Source organism: Melanerpes formicivorus, unplaced genomic scaffold, assembly GCF_026170545.1.
Source record: "Melanerpes formicivorus ecotype bairdi unplaced genomic scaffold, bMelFor1.0.p_v2 SCAF_48, whole genome shotgun sequence".
Classification (NCBI taxonomy): domain Eukaryota; kingdom Metazoa; phylum Chordata; class Aves; order Piciformes; family Picidae; genus Melanerpes; species Melanerpes formicivorus.
In genome coordinates, this window is record NW_027142400.1 from 386,414 (window position 1) to 406,842 (window position 20,429).

Below are 20,429 nucleotides of genomic sequence, written 5' to 3' on the forward strand. Positions count from 1 at the left end.
ATAATTAATGCTTCCACCATATTAAATTACTTTATACATTTGAGCTACTGAAGTTTTTATTCTTTAATCTTTTTTGCCTTTTTATTTAATAAAATAAAATAAAAAAAAGTAAGTTTCAAAGTATGGGGGGGTGACTAAAAGAGGGAAAAAGAGCATGATTTGCTGTTAAAATGTAATGGTCTCCTTTAGCTGACACAGCATGTAGAGTGTTTTGTGCCTTTGATTAAAATAACATTTTAAATGCTTTGAACAAACATATCTCCCCATACTTCTAAGGGATTATTTTACATATTTCTTGGTGGAATAAAGAAATTCATTCTTCCTGTAGCAGTACAGAAAGGCTAAGAATATCTTTCGTCACATATAAAGTAAAAATACTGTAGGCTGTTGCATTATTACCAAAAAAATAAAAAAAAATAAAGGGAGGGGGTGGCAGGGTGGGAGAAAGCTGCCTTAGAGATTAAGTTTCCCTTTTATGAAATCGTATTTAGCCTCTTTTTTTAACAAATCTAACAACAATGCTCTACAGCCGCTCACTGGGAAATACCTTTAATGTTAAATGCAGATTCTGATTTTCTTGGCTAATGCAGAAAGCCTTTCTATTGAAATATAAATAAGGGGTTTGGTATATCCCACTAAAGCCTTTCCAGTGAATGACTTCTGTGGGTTTTTCATGGCTACCCTCCATGGCAGTAATGTGAGGCTTTTATCCTACTATTGAAAACTATCCGCTGCTATTAAAAAAAATGTGGAAGGACACTGCACCTTTTTATCTCAGAGCTGGGCTCCTAATTGAGAAAGCATTATTACTGCACTGTTTAGTGGATGTCCCTATCTCTGTGCACTGCTGAGAAAATGCCAATCAAGTAATAAACCCTTTTATTTTTCTCAATTCAAAATCTTTCCTACATATTTTCATTTGATACTCAGTTTAGTCTGGAAGAGATTAAGTGCTCCAGATTGGCTTTTAAATATTTTTTATGCCTTTTCCATATATGAACATCTCCTTCACCCCCTCTCCCAGCACATTTTCTGCATGGCAAAAGCATCAGCTATATTCATGCTGACCCCCAGAAGCTGAGAAAGAATAGCACTCTCTGTGATGGGCACAGCCATTGGTGTATTTCACTATGGACTGAACTTGAGCACATCATATCAGGAAATAAGATCTGGACAGAGCATAGGTTTCCTGGTACTGGGTTGGTACTGGGTACCCTCTGCAACGGACTGAGTGCCATCAGCTTGCACAGACATCAACAGCTATTGCAAGTGCTCAGCACCATTCAGCAGACCTTCAGCAGACCGGAGGAGAAAGTTCTAGATACTTCTTTTCTGCTCCCACTAAATGGGAAAGAAATCTAGTGCTCAAAGCTGCAACACCATGAGGCAGTCATCTCTGCCAAGAAGTGCATTCATAAGTGCAAAAGGACGGGGAAAGTTGAAAAACACTGAGGAAAGGACAAGGTCGGGTCTTGCAGTAGGGTCGCTTACAACACTACGGCACACGCTGCCGCTGCTAATGTTTCCAAGGCTACTAACTCGCTCTTGTCGAGATGGTGACTGCACCCAAAAAAGATGGCTAGAAGACAACAAGATAGTCAATAGGTGGCATATGCCCTCTCCTAACGTGTAGATCACCTGGAGATCTGATAACTGCAACAGCTCAAAGCCCACATGCTCATTTATGCAACAACCAAGCCTGTCAGAGACACTAGGGACTGACTCTGAGAGCTCAAGTGATAAAAGTGGGCATCTCTTAATCTTCAATTGTAAAGACACAATCCTCTCACAAGTCTTCTAAGGATGTTCCCTCATAGGAACATCTCTACTACAAGCAGGATCCTGGACTATCAGTTCATAGGACAGCTCCTAGAGAAATTGGGGTAGCTGCAGCAAAGACAAATTGCCACTGGTCGTATGTATGGGACAGAGTTGATTTGAACAAGAAAAGCCCATTTGAGAGAAGATGCTGCTGTATAACGTAAAACCTCCACTCACTATAATGGAGCAGATCCTTCCTTTTACCCCACTGCAAAGGAACACACCACTGCAGAGGGGAAGAAAGGTCCTGCATGATGAAAATTATCCCATGTTGGGAGCTGCTGCATAGCAGCTCCCCCAGATGGACACCGTCACCCACCTGCTCACCTCTGAGTCAGGGAGGTCCGGTGAGTAAATACTAACTGCACCATGTAAGATAGTTTTAGAAAAAGAAACACCATTTATTCACCCAGGCCAACTTGTGCTCTTGTCTCCTCATTCAAAAGTCCCATCTGGGGTGTACATATGAATGGAAGTGTCACCCACCCAAATCCAGCCATCTGCAGAGATCCAGAAGAGACAGCACAGGCAGCAATGCAGACCTGACATACACCCCAGCAGAAGGATCAAGCAAGGACTTAATGAATTCCTGCTTTAACACTCACAGCAAAACTTACCCCTGCAGTCAGCAGGAAGACTTTTTTCACTGACTTCAGTGGGGTCAGGATTTGGCCCTTCCCACTGGGTCTGCATGTGACAAAGGGTATCTGAACTGAACTGAGCATCACACCAAAGACCCCTATCCTTCTACCACTACTATTGGCTTAGAAACGCTCCTGAAATGGTTTCTGACCCAAACTTTCTGCTTTTTATTATGTATACAGACTGCCCTTTAGCTCTCCCAGATCAAGAGGCCTCTCTCTCTGGGACCTGGCCTTGAACACACAGCTGCACTGAATTGAATGTGAGGTGGACAGCCCTGCAGAGCCATGAGGATCCTCCAGACTGATGGGTCCTATAGAGACCTGTTACTGAAGTTTCTGTTTCATTGCACTTTCTAGAGGGCTCTCGTTAAAAGATTACCTAGGCAGTTGATTGAGTGTAAAACATGCTGTACCTGCAATGTTCTCCTGCTTGGGGCAAATTCCTTTTGTAGGCGTGAGAAGACGGTCTTCTTCATCGGGTGTGACTTGGATCCCGATTTCCACTGGCTCTGACACTTTCCTGAGCTCGGCACGTGAGGAAGGGGGAGGGCTGCTCTTGTCCATGCTCTTTTCATAGCAGGCACCACCAGTGCCATTGCACTGTTTTCTCTTGTGCTCTATAAAAACCAAGATGTCTCCCAGCGGGAAGTTCATCTGACATTGTCCACAGGTTAACAAGTCAGGGTCTGTCCCACCTGTGGTGATGCTGATGCCACCTGGCTCTGCTATTGCCAGACTCTCATCCTCGTCGGCGAGTGCCGGTTCCACATGGTCAGCCTCTGCTTTACATGGACAAGGAAAAAGAGGGAGGAAAGGGACAAGGGGAAAAGAGAAAGAGATTGCTTTGAGTGTTCACAGACTCTGAAGGATGCATCTTGAGAGGCCCAGCCTCTCCCCACCCCCTCAAAGAAGCCAAGCCCGATTAGATCTTTCTTTCATTTTTCAGCTTTTCCACTCTCCCAGAATGATTTCAATGCATTTTGCAACCAAGCCTGCCTGAAACAAAATGGAAAGGCTGACCTGGCATAGCTTTCCTGACAGCTCCTTCCCACTGCTGTCGGAGCTGCAAGGCTATCAGCAAAGAGCCGTTTTGCAAATATTCGAGCCCTGACTCACTTTCTTAAATAGTTCCTCTCATTTTATCCCACCTTCTCATTCCCACTGCGTCTCCCAGCCATCTGGCCAAGGCCCCATCCAGTAAAGATTATGCACCTAAATCTCTTCTCCAGTTTCAGACGCAAGGGGAAAGCTTGTATGTTTCAAACAAGCAGGATCAGGCTCCTTGCAGCATACAAAACTAGTACCACCTTGTCCCACTATAAACATACTCACAAAGTTAAATGACCACCCATTAGAACAAATTACAGAAAACTATTTGCAAGAGTAAGGTAAGCAGGGTAAGTCTCACGAGACATTAAGGGGTTTCAAAAGTGTGTACAGTGGAAAAGAGAATGAGGGACTTATTTAACATACTGGAATATTGGCTGAAACTGAAATCTTCCACTCTGTTTTGCTTTCTATGTCAAATAACCTTGCAGTTGCTATATAGGTTAACAGAAGTTTTTTTGTTTAAATCTTGCCTGTAGATCTGCTGGATTTCATAGCATTACCCCCAAAGACTGGGAAAGCATTTCTAAGTGACCTGCATCAGTTTCAAAGAAATAAGCAACTTCTCATTTCACAATTAATAAAACACAGTGCGTTTATAATGGGTACTTAAGAAGATAATTTTTACATTATAAAATAATTACAGATCACAATCCATTTCTGGGACAAAATATGGGGTTTGGTTTGTTTTCTTTTGTTTTGCCATGTAACTGCCAAATCATACAAACCTTGGTCTTTACTCAGGCAAAATTTCCACTGACTTTTGCCTAAGGCTGTTTTGCCTCTGCAAGAACTATAGGATTTGGGCTGAACAAAACGGAGGAACTAACAGTATGTAAATCAGTGAGTGAGACCTCTAATCGAATCAGGATTAAAGGAATAGGAGGAAAAAGGTTCGCCACTAGCTCAAGCGATTTGCTTATGGATTTCCTGGGGAAAGCAAGTGACACAATTATCTCAAAGAAGTAAGACTGAGATAAACAGATGTTATCATCCAGATCTAGATTCTCCTGGCACAAACAAAAAGACTTTTGTCCCACTCTTCAGCAAATCGCAAAACAAACAAACAAACAAACAAACAAACCCACAAAAAAAAAAAAAAAAAAAAAAAAACCAAGAAAAAAAACCACATAGGAAAGAGACAAGAGGTAAAAGGTAAAATGTATTATGTGGCCACAAAAAAAGGAAACAAAACAAAACAAAACAAAAAAACCAAACCCACAAACAAACCTGAGCCTTAAAAAAATAGTTTAGAAAAAGAAACATCCCCATTTTCGTGTTCCAGAATAAATAATTAATTGGTATACTACAAGCTGCATCAGAGCTCCCTAATAGCAAAGCGGAAGGCAGCAGCAACACCAGCGGCAGCAGGACAAGGATGGGAATCCCAGAGAAGTGCCTGAGCATGGACCATCCTACTGCAGCAGAGGACAGGAACAGGAAAGTTTTCTAACTCGCACCAAGCTTACCAAATACACAGCACAATACTCTTTCTGAAAACCATTAACTACCTTTTTCCCCTTAAGTTTAAAAGGAGTTTGATAGCAATACTACATAATTAATTTACCAATTTATATCATTAAAAATGCCTCCTTGCCTAAGTGAAAATGTAACCATAACCCTATACTAAACAGGGACTGCTGGGAAGGGAGCGGATGCCTGCAAACAGTGTGTCACGATGCAATTATTTAGTGCTGCGGTTCCCTTTAATGATCTAACATTGAGCAATATTGTTTATATTGAAGAGAGCTTGCACCTTTAATTACCAATTACATATACATCATTTTAGAGCCAAAAGAAAAAGGACTGTGAAAAGGGTCCTTTAGAAATGTGTGCACTATTTCTAGGAAGAATTCCTATTAAATGGGACCAGTGTGTCAAAATATTAAAAGAAAAAAAACCATACAGAGAGGCACACATAGGCACACAGACACACACACAGGAGATGGGACAAAGAGCTGGAAAAGACAACATGAAAACAGGAAATGAATCGAGGGTCCTAAGGAAAAAGAGTGGCAGAGGGAGAAAACTTCTTGTTTTGTCTAACATTCCTGTAAAGCCTTCAGATTAAAGTCTGTATCTTAAATTACGAAGGCTGAGTTTTGGCATTTAGATATATCTATAACAAATAAAGAGAAAAGCACAAATCTCAATGTTATTATCTTTTTGCTGTGGGGAATTTTATTTTTTTTCCCCCAGCAATTTAAATCATGCTCTTCAGAAAACATAGCAAAACTGCTGCCTTTGGTAAGGGCCCTGACCATGAGTCTGTGGATACATGAAGCAGGTCTGAATGGCTAAACAGTTTCAAATTCTTTCTTTTCAGTTCTATAGTTCATTTGAATATTAGCTAAATCCACATATGTCTATTCACTTACACTCGCTCACTCTCTCTTTCCAAGGACTCTGCAATGGCACTTTTTTAAAATAACATCTGGTATTCCTTCATATTTTGGCAGTCGTCACATTACCGAAAATCAGCTTTTTGTTTCCTTGGTACGCCGAGCCCTTGTGATCAGTAGTAATTTGGTTTCGAACTACCAAAAGATTTTTAACTCGACTCTTTTCTGATTTGAGCTTAATAAACCATCAAGCATGAGACCAACCGTACACCCAACAATGCAGAAGCTATATAACATCTCCTTACTCTGGACATGGAAAACAGACATAAAGGAATGAAATCAGAATACTGACTAGATCTTGAAATGCATTTTATCCATGTCAATTTTCTTTCCTTTTCTTTTTTTTTTTTTTCCAAACTTGGAATGGAATTTAAAAAAAAAAAAAAAAAAAAAGGCTTCCTATTGATAACTCAATTAAGCCGTTAAAAACCTACATTCAAGTAACATTACAGGAGAGATTTAAAACCCACAAAGGAAAAGAGAAAAGCCTGCAAGTCCAGCCCATAACACATCAGGTCATGCTTGGTTAATACAACAGCCAAGATCTTAGGCTGTTTAAGGAGTCCTTTAATACCAATGGGGCAATTTAGGCCAGTCTCAGCCTAAAGTTCTGACTCCACTTATGTCTGTGGGTTTCAAATGAGTCGCTTCACATTATTTGAATTTAACTCTGTGGTTTTATTGCTGTTTGTTGGTAACTGGGTTTGGGGGTAGGAGGGTGTTTCCTCTCGAGTATTTATTTTAAATTATCTTTTTTCTTTTCTATTTTTTTTTTGAGAAGGAGAAATCAAGGCACACAAAAAAAGGAATAAAAAAATGTTGCATCTGCTTTATGTGGGAAAAGGAAAAAAAAAAAAAGTAAACAAGCTATTTCCAGCCAAGACTCACGTCCTGGGTCTTCCAGGTGTGTTAAGGTCTGCCTGGCATTTTCCCTGCACCCAGAGAGTCCTCCAAAGAGAACTGCCTTGGCATTGCCTGCCGAGGAAGCACAGTGCAGGGGATGGGGGGTCTATGCTGTTATCTGAAATTAATGCAACTGGACAATCTAAATCTTTTGCTTGATTTTTAAAAGCATTACACATGCTGGCTGGACGCTAAGCAGCATCTCCATACTCCCTGTCCGCCTACCACACCAAATTACAGTGGACAAACTCCTTAATTCCATAAAGGCACTGTCACAAAACCATCAGTGCTCCTGCTTCAGTGTGGTGACATCATTAGAGCATATGTGCCCCATGCAAACAACACTCTCATGCCCAGTATTAAAGCAAATGCACATGCTAACTATTTTCTGCCTGTCAGATGTCTCAAAATCATACCCACTAATAGTGAAAAAGCCCATGTTACTAAAAATCATTTCCAAAGCCTCAAAGGAGAGAACTGTGAGTGCTTGTTCATGAGGTTTACATAAGACTAGGTCCCAGCAGCAGCAATTCATTTTATTGTCTTTCTATTGCACCTAAGAACCCAGGCAAGAGCAGATCTACAAGTTGACAGCCTGTTCTCTTCCTTATTTTTCCTACCCCCCAGTATACAAAGAAGGAAGAGAAAGGGGGAAGAGGGATCAGTTTGGTGCCAGGCCAAAGCGTTGCCTGTAAAATCTCCCCTCTATGGTTGATTTCTTCATAAAAATGGAGTGGTTAATTCAAGCACTGTCTGTGCCTTCACCACAGAGGTGCTACTGGGTGCCCTGTCTACCCCAACACCCCACCACAGCCACCACACAACAAAAAAAGCACAGGCTAGCCCAGTGGCCACACAATTCTGGGATGAGATGAGACTGCCCAGAGTCTGACACAGGGGCACAGCTTCTGGTACCCAGGCACGGGAAGATGTCTGCAAGGGTGCCGCAGCACACCAAGTATGCTGTCCTCTGCACACAACCATTACTGTCTTGAGGGTACATCCAGAAAGAGTGCAGTCTAGTCAGGAGGTGAGCACAAAGAAATTACTTGCTCTTCAGGGTGTTGGCCCAAAGCAGGCCTGAAAACGATGTCCCTTCAATCAACACCCATGTCACATTTACTGTAACATCAACATGCTTAACGGAAATAGCTCAGATCACACGCTCTCTAGCTGGGTTATCACCGAGACCGGTGTCAGGATCCTTGCTACACAAAGAATAGTGCTGCTCAAAGAAGGCAATGCAGCTCCTCGCCATCAAAGTTTATCAATAACCTGTTTTCAGAGCCTCCCTGCAGCTCCCTGCAGCTGCAAGGTGCAGAGTTGAGTTTATGTCTACATATTGCATCAGCACCACACTCAGGGTACTAGGCACCGCTTGTCTGCCATCAATTTTTAATTTTTATGAGGGCTGAAAAACAATTGCTCAGAGTCTTTTATAAATAAAAGTCTGAGGCCAAGTTGGTCAAAAGAGACAACTTCATGGGGAAGCCCAAGAAACACTGAGACCTCATGTTCCCAGCAACTCTCAGGTGTGTGCTAAGCGCACAAAGGCAGCCAGAGCAGAAGCAAACCTTTGTTGCACTGTGCCTGGCCTCATCACAGCTGCCCAGCCAGCACCGTCCAGTCATCTGCCCACCACCACACCAGCCCATTGGCCCCACAAGCTGGACAGCAGCACAGTGGTGCAGCAGGTGACAGCAGTTGCCGAGGTGGACTGGCCACTGACACCTGCCAGCAGCAGCTGGATAGACCCCACCACTCTTGAACAGCCCACTGAGCTGCCCCCACTGGGCATCAACAAGGAGAGGACCAGAACCAGGGGGATCAGGACTCAGCAATGCAGGAAGAGTTTGGGGAAATCTCCAGTTTCATTGCAACACCTTAGCAAGCCCAGCACACAGCCACAAGTCAGAGGAGTCTCCTGAAGGACCGTCAGACACCTTCTGCAGGAGTAGTTTGAACCTCTAAAACAGCAGTTTAACCCTCCATACACACCTGAGATAGAGCAAGCCCAAGCACCCCCACAAAGAACCAAGCTAAGGGAAAGGCAGAAGGAAAACAGGAACCAAATCAGAACAAAAGCCAAAAAGATCCAAGGATCCACACGAATATTCAACACTTGTCAGATGTTATTTCATCAGGAACTATGTACAGTGTTAAAGAAGGGAGTAGTGTGTCTCCTCTTAAGTAAACTATACATTCATAAAAAAATATTTACTGCTTTGGAGAGTGTAAAGTACATAGGCTCTTCTATAGGCTGGAGAAGCTGCAAATCTCCACAGATAAAACAGGATGTGATGATGTGATATAAAAGCATTCCTTGTTCCCCAGAAAATATATTTGTTTTATTTAAAACTAAACAACCAAGGAGAATAAAAGAGTGCTCAATGTCACAAAAGGAGAAGGAGCAGTATTTGGGTACAGGTTTTTAACTGCTATAGAAAAGGACATTGGAAGCACAGATTCTTACCTAAGGATTTAAAAGTACATCATCAAAATTAATTAGTTTTGAACAAGTATTAAACACACAACAGCTCTGTTCTTCTCCTAAATATCAGGCTCAAAAGCAACCGCATTTCTCATTTGTGTATGGCACACTGTTGCTCATATACAATTTTCCTAAGCCTTTTTTTTACTTTCATTGAAGCATATTCATTATAACATTCAGCGAATTTATGGCTTCTTCCAGAGGCTTAGTAAAAGGGGTCATAAAAAAGTTAAGTAAACCAGTGTGTTTTTTTCCTCTCCCTTAACTTTGGATTCCTTTTTCATACTGTGCTGTCTAGTGCTTAGTCTTTGGAAAGTACCTTTGGCATATCCAGCACACACACAAATTATCAGCTGCTCCAGGAAAAAAAAAAAAAAAAAAAGGAATTTCTTGCACTGAAGCAACTACACAAAAGACTTGCATATGTCAAAAATACCGAATGAAGTCCCTGTGAATGCTGCACCATTAATCAAACCTCCGATCTGGTGTCACTTTTGCCAGTAAAATGATGATATTCTCCTAACCTCCTTCTACGGACGCGTGCCTGCAACACATGAAGTGTGTCCCTCTGCTTTAATTCTTTAATTTGCTTTTTAATAGCCTGCTTTATGTATTATTTGGAAAAAGGGGGGGGAGGGGAGAGAAAAATAGAAAGAAAAGCTGCTACTTAAATCTCCATCAAGGGTTTACATTACTGAGCAAGCAACAGCTTTTTGGTAGAGAAGGCAGGCAGTGAGCAAATTTAACTAATATTCAGGAGCTCAATGCACAACCGCCTCTGAAGCTGAAACTGTGGATGCTGAGGAACAGTGTGTAGCCTGCCCAGATACAATTTAGGAAAGTAAATAAACACGAAAGAGGAAGGTGCTGTAGTAAGAACAGCTGAATGAATCATGCATTTATATCAATGCACACATTTATTGATGCCTTATCCCTCCCTCGTTAAAAGATACATATACATAAATTCATCTGCAGCCAACGCTGATGCTTCACCAAGTGCTTTTGCATTGCTGCTAGCTTTAAAGTAGGCAGTCAGCCCCCCCCCCCCCCCATTTATTTTTCCACGGGGAAGGGACACCAAATTCAACAGAAAACTGAAACACAATCCTGGAGAAATTGAACTGCAGTCAAAAAGAAAGAAATGAAATGGCAAGGAGTCAGAGAGCCACTTTGAGGTAGCAGGTCTTCACAGGGAGACTTTTCCACCAGGCTTTGACCTGGCAGAATGGGACAGGTGGGAGACAGATGAAGTAGCAGGATGAAGGGGAGAATGGGTTGTGTGTGGGTTGTGTGTGTGCTGGGGGGGCAGAGGCAACAGGAAGGAGGAGAGGTGGATTGTTGTTTCTCTTGGTAAAAGTTAACAGACGTAGAATGGAGGGAATAGAATGAAAGTCTGGGATTTTGGAAGGGAAGAAAGGAAGGTTTTTCCCACTGCTGGGCACACTAGCATCAGCAGTGGCCTAGGCACTTCAGCTATCAAACTAGCAGGCTGCTGTCTATATGCTTTCAACTAGCTCAATTCAAACATTAAATGAAGTAGAGAAATCATCAGATAAATTGCTGGCCATCTCTACCCAAGAGTGAAGGGGTTTTGTACAGCTGATGACAGCCCTGATCTTTTGTCTGACCTAATTTACTTCTCTTTCAGGTTAGAATAAAGCACGCTTTCCTGTCACAGCATAACCTCCATCCACATATTGCACACCGAAAATAAGAAGACGCTTCTGCTATGTTAACAATACCATAATTTAATTAATTTTTCAGGCTGGGGGAAATAAACATCCACTGATCAAAGCTTCCCCTGTGTATGCCACAAAATTACATGTTTGGGCAAGAAAGCATCCCGATAAAGTCCATCCACAACATGCAAGCCAACTGCAGCAGAAAACAGCACAAGCCCGATGAAGAATCCTATCAGCTCAGCAGCAACTTCTATATGACAGATGTGAATTTTGTGTTTATTTCTCTAGGAAAAAAAAAAATACCACTTCTTCTCATTTGCAGGAACTGCAGATATTTTTTTTGCTATAAAGACCTACAGATCTAAGAATGATAAAATATCTAGTATCAAATCCTTTTGGCAGGGTTTTGTGTTGCTTTCTGACACATAATCAACACCAAATTATGTAGATGTATTTCTGCTTTATTGCTGTACACACCTTTTAGAACCCCAGCTTTCTTGCCTTGTTCTTATGTTCACTGGAACAAACAGATCTCTGTGGGATTTTACACACACACACACACACACACACACACACACACGTGCACAGGGACTTGATCATGTACAGGTATCATTACCCCAATCACTACCTGACAACAGCAAATTGAGAATTTAAACACTGTATGCTGACAATAAAAGGCACTGTTAAAAACTAATTTTAATTAAAAACTCTTGTCTGCCCAAGTCAATTAATCAGCCACAATTTAGCTAAAAATAGATTTGTCTCGCACACAGCCCCTCTCAGCTAGCGTTATATAGATCTTCGCATGAAAATCAATACTACAACTTTACAGGGAAAACATTTTGCAGCAACGTGAACTGAGCGGCGGCGGCTGCTTCGGAGGGCAGCGCATCCCGGGGCCAGTCGGGCCATCAGACGGGCGATGAGCTCCCCCTAGTTGCCAGCACCCGCCACTGGCAGCCGGAGCACAAGGCAGACTGGCGAGGCAACCCGAAAAGCCAGCAAAGTTTATCTGGGAAAAGTCTTCTCCGTCAACAAGCAACACAGAGCGCAAAGGAGTCCAGGTAGGAACCATGGAAGAGAAGCAAACATCTCCTGCGAGGCATTTTTTTAATGGAAGAGTTTGGCTAGCAGCAAGCTCAGCCCCGGGAGGAGCCGATGAAGAGGTGGCAACTGAAGTCGGTCACTGACATCAATAATTTGCACTACTCCTGCGAGCGCACACTCCTCTAAATCATAATTATTGTCAAATCTGCCACAAGATAACCCTTTGTTCTGCTGAGAAACACATTGCATGCACGACAAGGGCTCAAACCATTCCTATTAAAGGCAGCCAGGTTGTAAAATCTTGAAGACTTCTATTTCTCTGTATTTAAACAAGACTGACAAAATACGCAAGAAAATCTGCCGACCAGAAAAAGCATGCAAAATGATTTCTTATCCATTGGACATCTATTTAAGCCACTGAGCACATCAACCAAAAAAGGAAGGAACAACCTAGATCTGCAGTCTAGGTGTTCTGCATCAGTTTTTAAAAATATATTTTACAACACCAGAAACTATGCAAATGTGCCAGTATTTTAAATTTTATGGGTTTAGATTTTTTTTCTTATTTTGCAAGTCCAATACAAATATATTCAAATTAAATGCAACCTGGAAGTTGACAGCATATAACCTTTTCTTTTTTCCTCTCCTATTTAAAGCCAGCACATGTAATGTCTTTTAAAAGCACGTTAGGCTTTTCTGTGCACAATTATGCAGGTATTACAAAAAAGTCAGTCCTCTCCAAAATAATAACAATTTCCTTTCCAGTTTTTCAGTCACAGCTTATATCCTCTTTATATTAAGAGTTTATTACATTGGTGTGGTTTTTCTTCTGTAGGAAAAGTACATTAATTGTACTAAATCTAAATGCATTTTAAGAGAAGATGCCTGAAGCAATTTGCAAAAATTTGACATGCAAAAAATCTTAGGGCTTTTTAATTATTTTTTTTAATGACTACATACAAATACAAAACGATAAAATAAATTATTACTCTTCCTAAGGAACCTGTTGGCCAGGTACTGAGGAGTCTCCTTGGGAAATCTGGTTCTCCACCTGAAATTGTATTATTTTACTGTGCCTTTCCCTGCCAGTCTTCACTGCTGCCCTATAGAAATGTTCTTGCTTTGTCGCCTTCTGCAAAACTGCTACCAGAGAGCTTTTCACATGCTCTTGCCTTTCACATTTCCTTCAAATGTAAAATGTAGAGCTAGTTTGAAAACAGATTTCTCAAGTAAAACAAAAAATGTCTTAAGGTGGGAAATCGGCAGTTTGAATCAAACCAAAATAACGTTTCTTTGCACAGAGCAGCTCAGAAGCTCAGCTTCCTCTTCTCTAATCGCCTCTCCTGCTTTGTCCATCTGTTTAAAGTGAGCTCAGCTACCAAGTTTGTTCTGCACACCACCACTGAAGAAAGGTCCAGAGCTGCTCTTTTCTTTCCAAGTGTTTCCCCTCTTTTTGTCCTGCACATGCATCCATTACAAGGCTGCCTGGGTGAGCCTGGCAAGGACAAACAGGCCACTCGTTTTGCAGTCTTAAAGACTACTGTGCTAATGAGGCATTGCAACTCTGGAGCACAACTCTACTGAAGCTTCTCTGCTTTTTGTGTGTTTGTCTTATAGTTAGGATCTAAGCATTTCTCTGAACACCAAGAGAATGAAACCAAATAAACTCCAGTTGAGCAGTGTCATTAAACCCTTCTCTCTCTCTTCCCATCTCTCAATCTCTCTTTCTTTGCCTGGCACAATCCTCCAGTCCATCCTGAAATGCAACTCTACTGACAGATGCCAAAAAAAGCGGGGGGCGGCGGGGGGAGTGTGTGTGTGTGTGTGTGGAAAAACCACACAAAAAACCAACAACAAGCTAAATATGACAAAAATGCAACATTTCTGAAAACAGTATCAACTCATCCTGGCTTGGCTTCCAGTTGGCTTTATCTGGTTCTACATGGTTTGGTTTCCCATTCAGTTGCCCGCTACTTTCCAAACTCCCCTTTACAGAGGACAGTCTCCCTGGCTGCTTTTCCCCCACGAGTGACACCTTCCCGAGGAGTGTGGGGATTGCAAAATCCCTCTCCTGCAAGGCGGCAGCTGAGGCTCAGCGCCTGTGCACTCAAATGCCTGCGCTTCCTGCTCCCTCAGCTCCAGCCCCAACCCCAGCCTCACACACACACCACACACACACACACACCTCCCATCGCCCGGCTCCCACCGCCTCCTCCCCTCGATACCTTCATTTTTTCCTGCCACTGTTCAGTATGCAGCCTGATTTCTCCGCCAGCTTCATCAGGATGGAAAGATAGATACAAGAGGGAAGACAGAAAAGCTGCGTACCGCTTTGCTCCCCATTTCTTCCCGCTAAACCCATTGTACATGCAGCTCCTCGGCACCTTTTAATGCTCCCCTGCCTCATTATTTACTTTCAAATAAAGCGATCAGAAAAGAGATCACATTGAAAGAACAAATCTACCTGGCTCTCTTCTCCAACCCACCCACCCACCCCCCACACCTCCAGCAGCAACAGTAACGAGATAAGAAACGTTTCACCCCTTTTAAACAAATTCAGACGTGCGCAACAAAACAGATGTTCTGAACATCCCCTTTCAACACCCCACATCTCCTCGCAAATGAGACAGAAAAGAAGTGGGACAAATTGCACAAGGCGATTTAGAAGGATGTTGATGATTTTTCTTAAAAAGATTTTTTTTTTTTTTTAAAAAGGGGGCGGGGGGAACTCTGAGGAACCAAAAAAAAAAATGGAAAAAAAAAAAAAAAAAAAAAAAGAGGAAAGTCATTTTCCACACCGGATGGTTAAAACAAAAATGCAATTAACGAAGAGAGAGTTGAAACGGGGGAATCCACCTTTTATGGTGATGCAAATCTGGCTCCAAAATAACAATGAATTAAAAACAAACCCCCAAGAAAGAGCTGAATACCAGATGCATCTTTATTTGTGTTTCACCAGCTGATGGGCTGGAAGGGGATGGGGGAGGAACGGGTTAAAAAATAAAGGCACACACTAATACAAAATACCTATTAAAAAAAAAAAAAAAAAAAAAAAAAAAAAAGGCAGGAAAAGCGGAAGAAATTGATTTTTCAAGACCTAAACCGTCCCCCACGACCCTCCGCTAGGAAAAGAAAAAAAAAATCTCACAGGAAGTGGAAAAATTATATACACATATATATCTCGATTCCCAAGGAAATCTTACAAACAGAAATTTATCACCGGTAACAAAGAAAGAGAGGATCTCGCAAGCACCAAATGCTCCTGGCAGATGGCTCCTATTCTTGGCTTTCAGGGGAGGGGAGAGAAGCCGGGGGAATATTTTATTTATTTATTTAAATTCTTTAAAATCTCAACATAAATATTCGGATCCGCCGCGGCTCAGGCTCAGCCCTGGGCTGGCTACACGCGCGCCGCCGCCCCCCACAGCACAGCAACTTGCGGACCCGTCCCGAGGAGGCGCGAAGGGGGGGGGGGGGGGGGGGGGGGGGAGTAGGGGGTGTCTGATCGGCCTTCCTGGAGGGGTGCTGGGCCCCATCCTGGTCCGATGCTATAGCAGGGAAATAAAGACCCCCCTGACATCCTTCCCCTTCCCCCCCTCCTCCAGTGCCCCGATCGCGGCAGAGCAGCAGGGAGTGCTGGGGGCCCCGTGCCCTGAGAGGCGTACCCCTTACACCCCCACTGCGGCACAAGCCCGGCGGGGACGGGAGCGGCGGAGCAGCGAAGCGGGGCGCCCGGCGTAGGGACTTGCACCCGACTCTGCCTCAGCCCCTCTCCAGGGGCTTTAGGGGTGGGAATGGGGAGGAGGGGGATGCTGGAGAGGGGGGCTCCTTCCCTCCCCTTATGTTTCCTTTCTTTTTTTTTTTCGGGGTGGGGGGGTGGGGGGGGTGGGGGTGGTGCTGGGGTGAACGTGGGGTACGTGTGTGTTTTTATTTCACAATGGGAGCCTCTGCAAAGTGCAGCCTCCGCTCCTGGCTGGGCACCCGAGCCAGTGTCACTGCCCTGCCCGCCGTTCGTGGCTTCTAGCCCTGTCCCCTGCCGCGGCTCTCCCCCGCCACTGACAGACCAGCCCGCCCCCGGCCCCTTTAGAGCCCCTGCCTGCCTCAAGACTAGCCGTGCCGATCGTTCCTTCCTTTCCCAGCCCTGTTTCGGAGGAAGTTCTCTCCCCCCGCTGGCGATGCACCTGGGGCAGACAGGGTGCCGCCTTCATCTACCTGCCCCGGGGGCTCGGCGCCCGTCGCTGCCGGCCCGCACCTCCCCGGCCGGCCCACCGCTTCCATGTGCTTCCCGTTAAGTTCCTCCCGGCCGCTTCGTTTCTCCCCCCTTCACTGCCCACCTTGATCCGCCCCCCACACGCGCAGCCCGTATCCTGGCCCGGCTGTCACGCCGAGGCAAGGCGCTTGTCCAACTTTTTCCACCGCTTCGCACTGCCCCCGGAGCAGAGAACGAGCGGGGCCCGGGGCGAGCGACGGAGCCCCGGCGGGGTGGCCCGGCCCGGCATGTAGCGGCCCGGCCCGGCGCGCCCCTCTCCGCCGTCCCCCCCTCCGCCCACCCCACCCCACACTCCCCCCCCACGCACACGCACCCGGTCCCTGGGGGGAACCCCGCACCGCGCCACGCTCTCCCCGCCGGCAGCGCCTTTCCCGCTCCACGTCGCCTGCCTGCCCACCTCACCTCCGCACCGCTGCAAAAACGCACGGCAAACTTCGGGCTTCTCCCCCCCTCCACCCCCAGCCCATCCCCCCTAGCCACACACACCCCCTCCCCTCTTTAATTCCCTTCTCCTCTCCTTCTCTCTGAAGTCATTTACCAGCTTTAGTTGCTCTTGGAGTCTCGTCTCATCTCGTCCCCGTCGTCCCCCCCCCCCCCCACTAACCCCCCCTTCCACCCCCCCCCCCCCCAACCGCTTCCTCCCCTTCCCTAATTTTGCTCCTCGTTTCGGCTCCGTCTGGTTCCAAGTTCAAACTTACGTGTGATAATCTCTCTTTGTGACAAGTGCTGCGGGTTTCCCTGCTTGCGACGGGACATTGCCCTGGCATTTACACTGGCATCGCCTGGAGAGCTGCACTGGTTTGGGGGGATGTCGTGGGGGCGCGATCCTCCTCCTCTTTTTCTTTTTTTCCTCTTTCTTCTTCTTCTTTATCGAGTTCTTCTTTAAAAAAAAAAAAAAAAAAAATAAAAAGCCTCCTTTTTTTGTTGCTGCTGTGGTGCACTGGATGGAATCCTCTCAATTAAAAATCATCAGGAAAAGCTCTTTTTCGGTCGTTTGTTTTTTTTCTCTTTCACACACTCTGTCTTTTCTCCACTGCTTCTGCCACTTGGACTTCCAGATCTCTTCTTGAACTTAGGAGGATATGCACCGCCAGTGACACTTTTCTCTTTCCCTCTTTCCAGAGTGCTTGGCAGATTGGCAAGTGCGCTTTTCCACCAGGAGGATAAAAAGAAAAAAAAAATTAAAAAGGAAGGAGAAAAAAAAAAAAAAGGCGAGATATATATTTTTAAAGTACTAGAATTGGGATTGCCCAAACACGGGAAAAAAAAAAAAAAAAAAAAAAAGCCAAAAAACAAAAATATTTTTCAGAGATTGACCCTTGCTGGGTAGATATATAGAGAGAATTTTTTGAAAAGGGGTAGCCAAAATTGTGTCTCCTCTTTCCCAGTTCAAGTGGCACTGCTTTGCCCTGGTGCTTTTGGATTGCCAGTGCTCCTGCACCACTTTGCACTCTTCCCCCCTCGCCTGGCACTGGGACTGGAAGGAAGGAAGCCCCCAGTGCAGCTGGGCTGGTGCTGGCTATTACTATTATATATTGCAATGTGAAGATGGCGGAGTCCTGGTTCTCTGGGAGCGCTCTGTCTCTCTATGGCTGGGGCTGCCTCTGTACAATGGGATAAAATTCAAGTTCAAGTGCGGACGTGACGTTTAATCTGCACTAGAGACAAAAAGACCCAGAGAGTAGGAGCACTGGGGGCGACTAGCGGTGGCTTTTTAACATTGTACCCTGCAAGAGAACAAGAAACGCCACTCGCACACACCCGCACACACACACACACGCTGACACTCGCACACACACAAACTACAGCACATGCCGGGCTCGGGAGCCGCTCCGGGCTTTGTGCAGCGCTGCCTTCCCGGCTGCGCGGAGCCCCGGCAGCCACGCAAAGCCAGGAGGAAGAAGTAAATCCGCATCCTCACGCACGGCCAAACTTCCCCGAACCCGGCGCCGGCCGCAGCGAGGGCGGCTGTGGGCTGTGGCGGGGGTGGCGGGGCGGCCCGGCCGCTCTCGGGGCGGAGGCGGCTGCCGGGGCCCGCGCCGGGCTCCGCCGCCGAGGCAGGCGCGGGCGGGAAGCTGCGGCGCGCTGCCCGCCGGTGCCGCCGCCTCGCCGTTACTCATTGCGGCGGCCGGTCTCCGCTGTCCGGGCTCGGCCCTGGGTCGTGCTCCCGGCTGTCCGTGCCCAGGAGCGGCAGCTGCCGAGGGATTCTGGGGCTGCTCTTTCCTCCGGGCGTCGCGTGTCGGCGGCCAGCGCGGTCCCCTGCATTTCTTTCGAGCACTTTTACAACAACACAAATATCCGTGGATTGGGGAGCGAAATTTTTTTTTCCCTCCTCTTTCCGTACCCGAAGTGTGATGGTAGCGTGGTAGCGGGACACGCGCGCACACTCGATCCGCACACGCACACACGCTCCGACCCTCTTCTCCCACTCCCCCTATCCTCCCTTCCCTTAAAATCCTGGCAGAGGATTTTTGCTGAGAGGAATTAAGTCTCAGACACGGACTGAGGGACTACGAGTTTCCAGGGACCGCATCTCAGTGCACTTGTCCTCTTAATTCACACGCAGGTAAATGCCCACAACTGCGTGCGCTTCGAACTTGGAAGATTCTTAGAAACGAAGTTTTTCCCCTCTGCCCTTCCTCAGCCAGCCCATCTTCTGAGATGATTTCTCTTCTCAACCCTCCCCCTCGACAAGGAAAGCAAACTGCTTTTCAGCACCAGGTCTGGACAGGGCGAGGGGAATGGGAATAGGGGGAGGGCTAAGGGCTTGAAGGCAGATGGAACTGAAACCCAAGAAACCCAGCCTGTATCTGGAACACGCTTCGGAGAGCCGCTTTGCACTCGGGTCATTTACTTTCCACGTTAAATCAATCTTCTACACCCCCCACCCCCCACCCCCCACCCCCCCCCAATTCTTCTTTTTTTTTTTTTTTTTTCATTACATAGCATAAAAGCCTTGAGGGATACCAGAATCCATCTCTGTGCCCTTAACTGGCTCTGAGTAGAATTTGGCTAAAGAGCATCGCTCTCGCCGTCACCAGCAAATCTGCCTTTTTTCTCCCCACACCCGCCTGCCCGCTCACAGCTCACGTTACGGCGCAGCCAGCCCTCGGCCCCCTGGAGCTCGACCCGACGGTATGCCGAAGGGGCAGCCGGCCCACATCCCCAGCCTCCCCAGCCCCACCCCCCACCTCCCCAGGCTCCCAGGCCGTGAGGTGGGCACTGGGCCAGCCTTGTAGTACCCTCCTCTGCCCCGGCTCAGCCCTCTGCCTCTATTAACGGACGGCGAACACGTAAAAGACATTTAACGGCGCTGAAGCTCTTTAGATTCTTCGCCGTGGTTTTTGATTTGGTTTGCAGGGTCCTGCAAAGAAAAATTAGCGTGGTAATGGCAGGAGCTCTGCCATTACCCCGCCGGGCAAGGGGAGGGACAGGAGAACGCGGCCCTCGGGGGTGCCTCGGGATTGGCCCCGCGGGGCAGCCTTCTCCAAGCCGGCGCGGACTAGAGGTCGAGGCAGAGCGGAGGAAAGGGGCTCCCCTACTTTGACCTCCGCACCCACGGGGAAGAGGGCCCGAGCAGGTCAGCGGGGGTAGGAGCTGTGTTCACTCCTCTTCCCGCTTTGATCCTTCTTCTCCTCCCGGCTGGCGAGGCCGCGGGGCTTTGTGTAGCTCTATCTGCCGCACAAAGCTTAGCCCGGCCCCGGGGCCGCTCCGAGGGGCTGCGGCCGCGGTCACAGGGGTATGGGTGTGGGGGAGTCACTTTAAACCATCGGGGGAGCAAAGTCCGTCTTGCAGCGGCTGCGGCCGTTTCTCCGCAAGCTGCAGGAAGCTGCACCCCTTCGGAGTGCATCTTATCGGGAAGTTACTGGGCATCATCTGTTGATTAACCAGTGTCTTCCAGTGGGCACTGAAAGCTGGAGATAAGGGCCGGCAATGATTGACCAGGCGGACGCCCTGGCTGCCTGGAGCGGCCGGGCCGCCAGAGCCCCCTCCTGCCCGGCCCGCTTCGCCGGCTGCGGCGGGTGAGCCCCCAGACTGCCTTCATCTCCTCCTCCGAAAATA

At 46.4% G+C, this 20,429-nt stretch overlaps 1 protein-coding gene across 4 annotated transcripts in view; it reads right to left on the bottom strand.

Annotated features, from left to right (window-relative positions):
• Positions 1-18,095, bottom strand: part of BCL11B (BCL11 transcription factor B) — a 96,931-nt gene extending 78,836 nt beyond the window's left edge. The window contains exons 1-2 of one of the 4 annotated variants that reach the window (XM_068160081.1): positions 17,066-18,095; positions 2,879-3,247 (exon numbers count right to left, since the gene is read on the bottom strand). In XM_068160081.1, coding sequence (XP_068016182.1) covers positions 2,879-3,247; positions 17,066-17,123 — 427 coding nt within the window. In that variant the 5' untranslated portion in view covers positions 17,124-18,095. The remainder of the gene's footprint in view (positions 1-2,878; positions 3,248-17,065) is intronic. The other 3 variants (XM_068160082.1, XM_068160083.1, XM_068160084.1) reach the window with 3 other exon arrangements.
• Between the last annotated feature and the right edge of the window lie 2,334 nt (positions 18,096-20,429).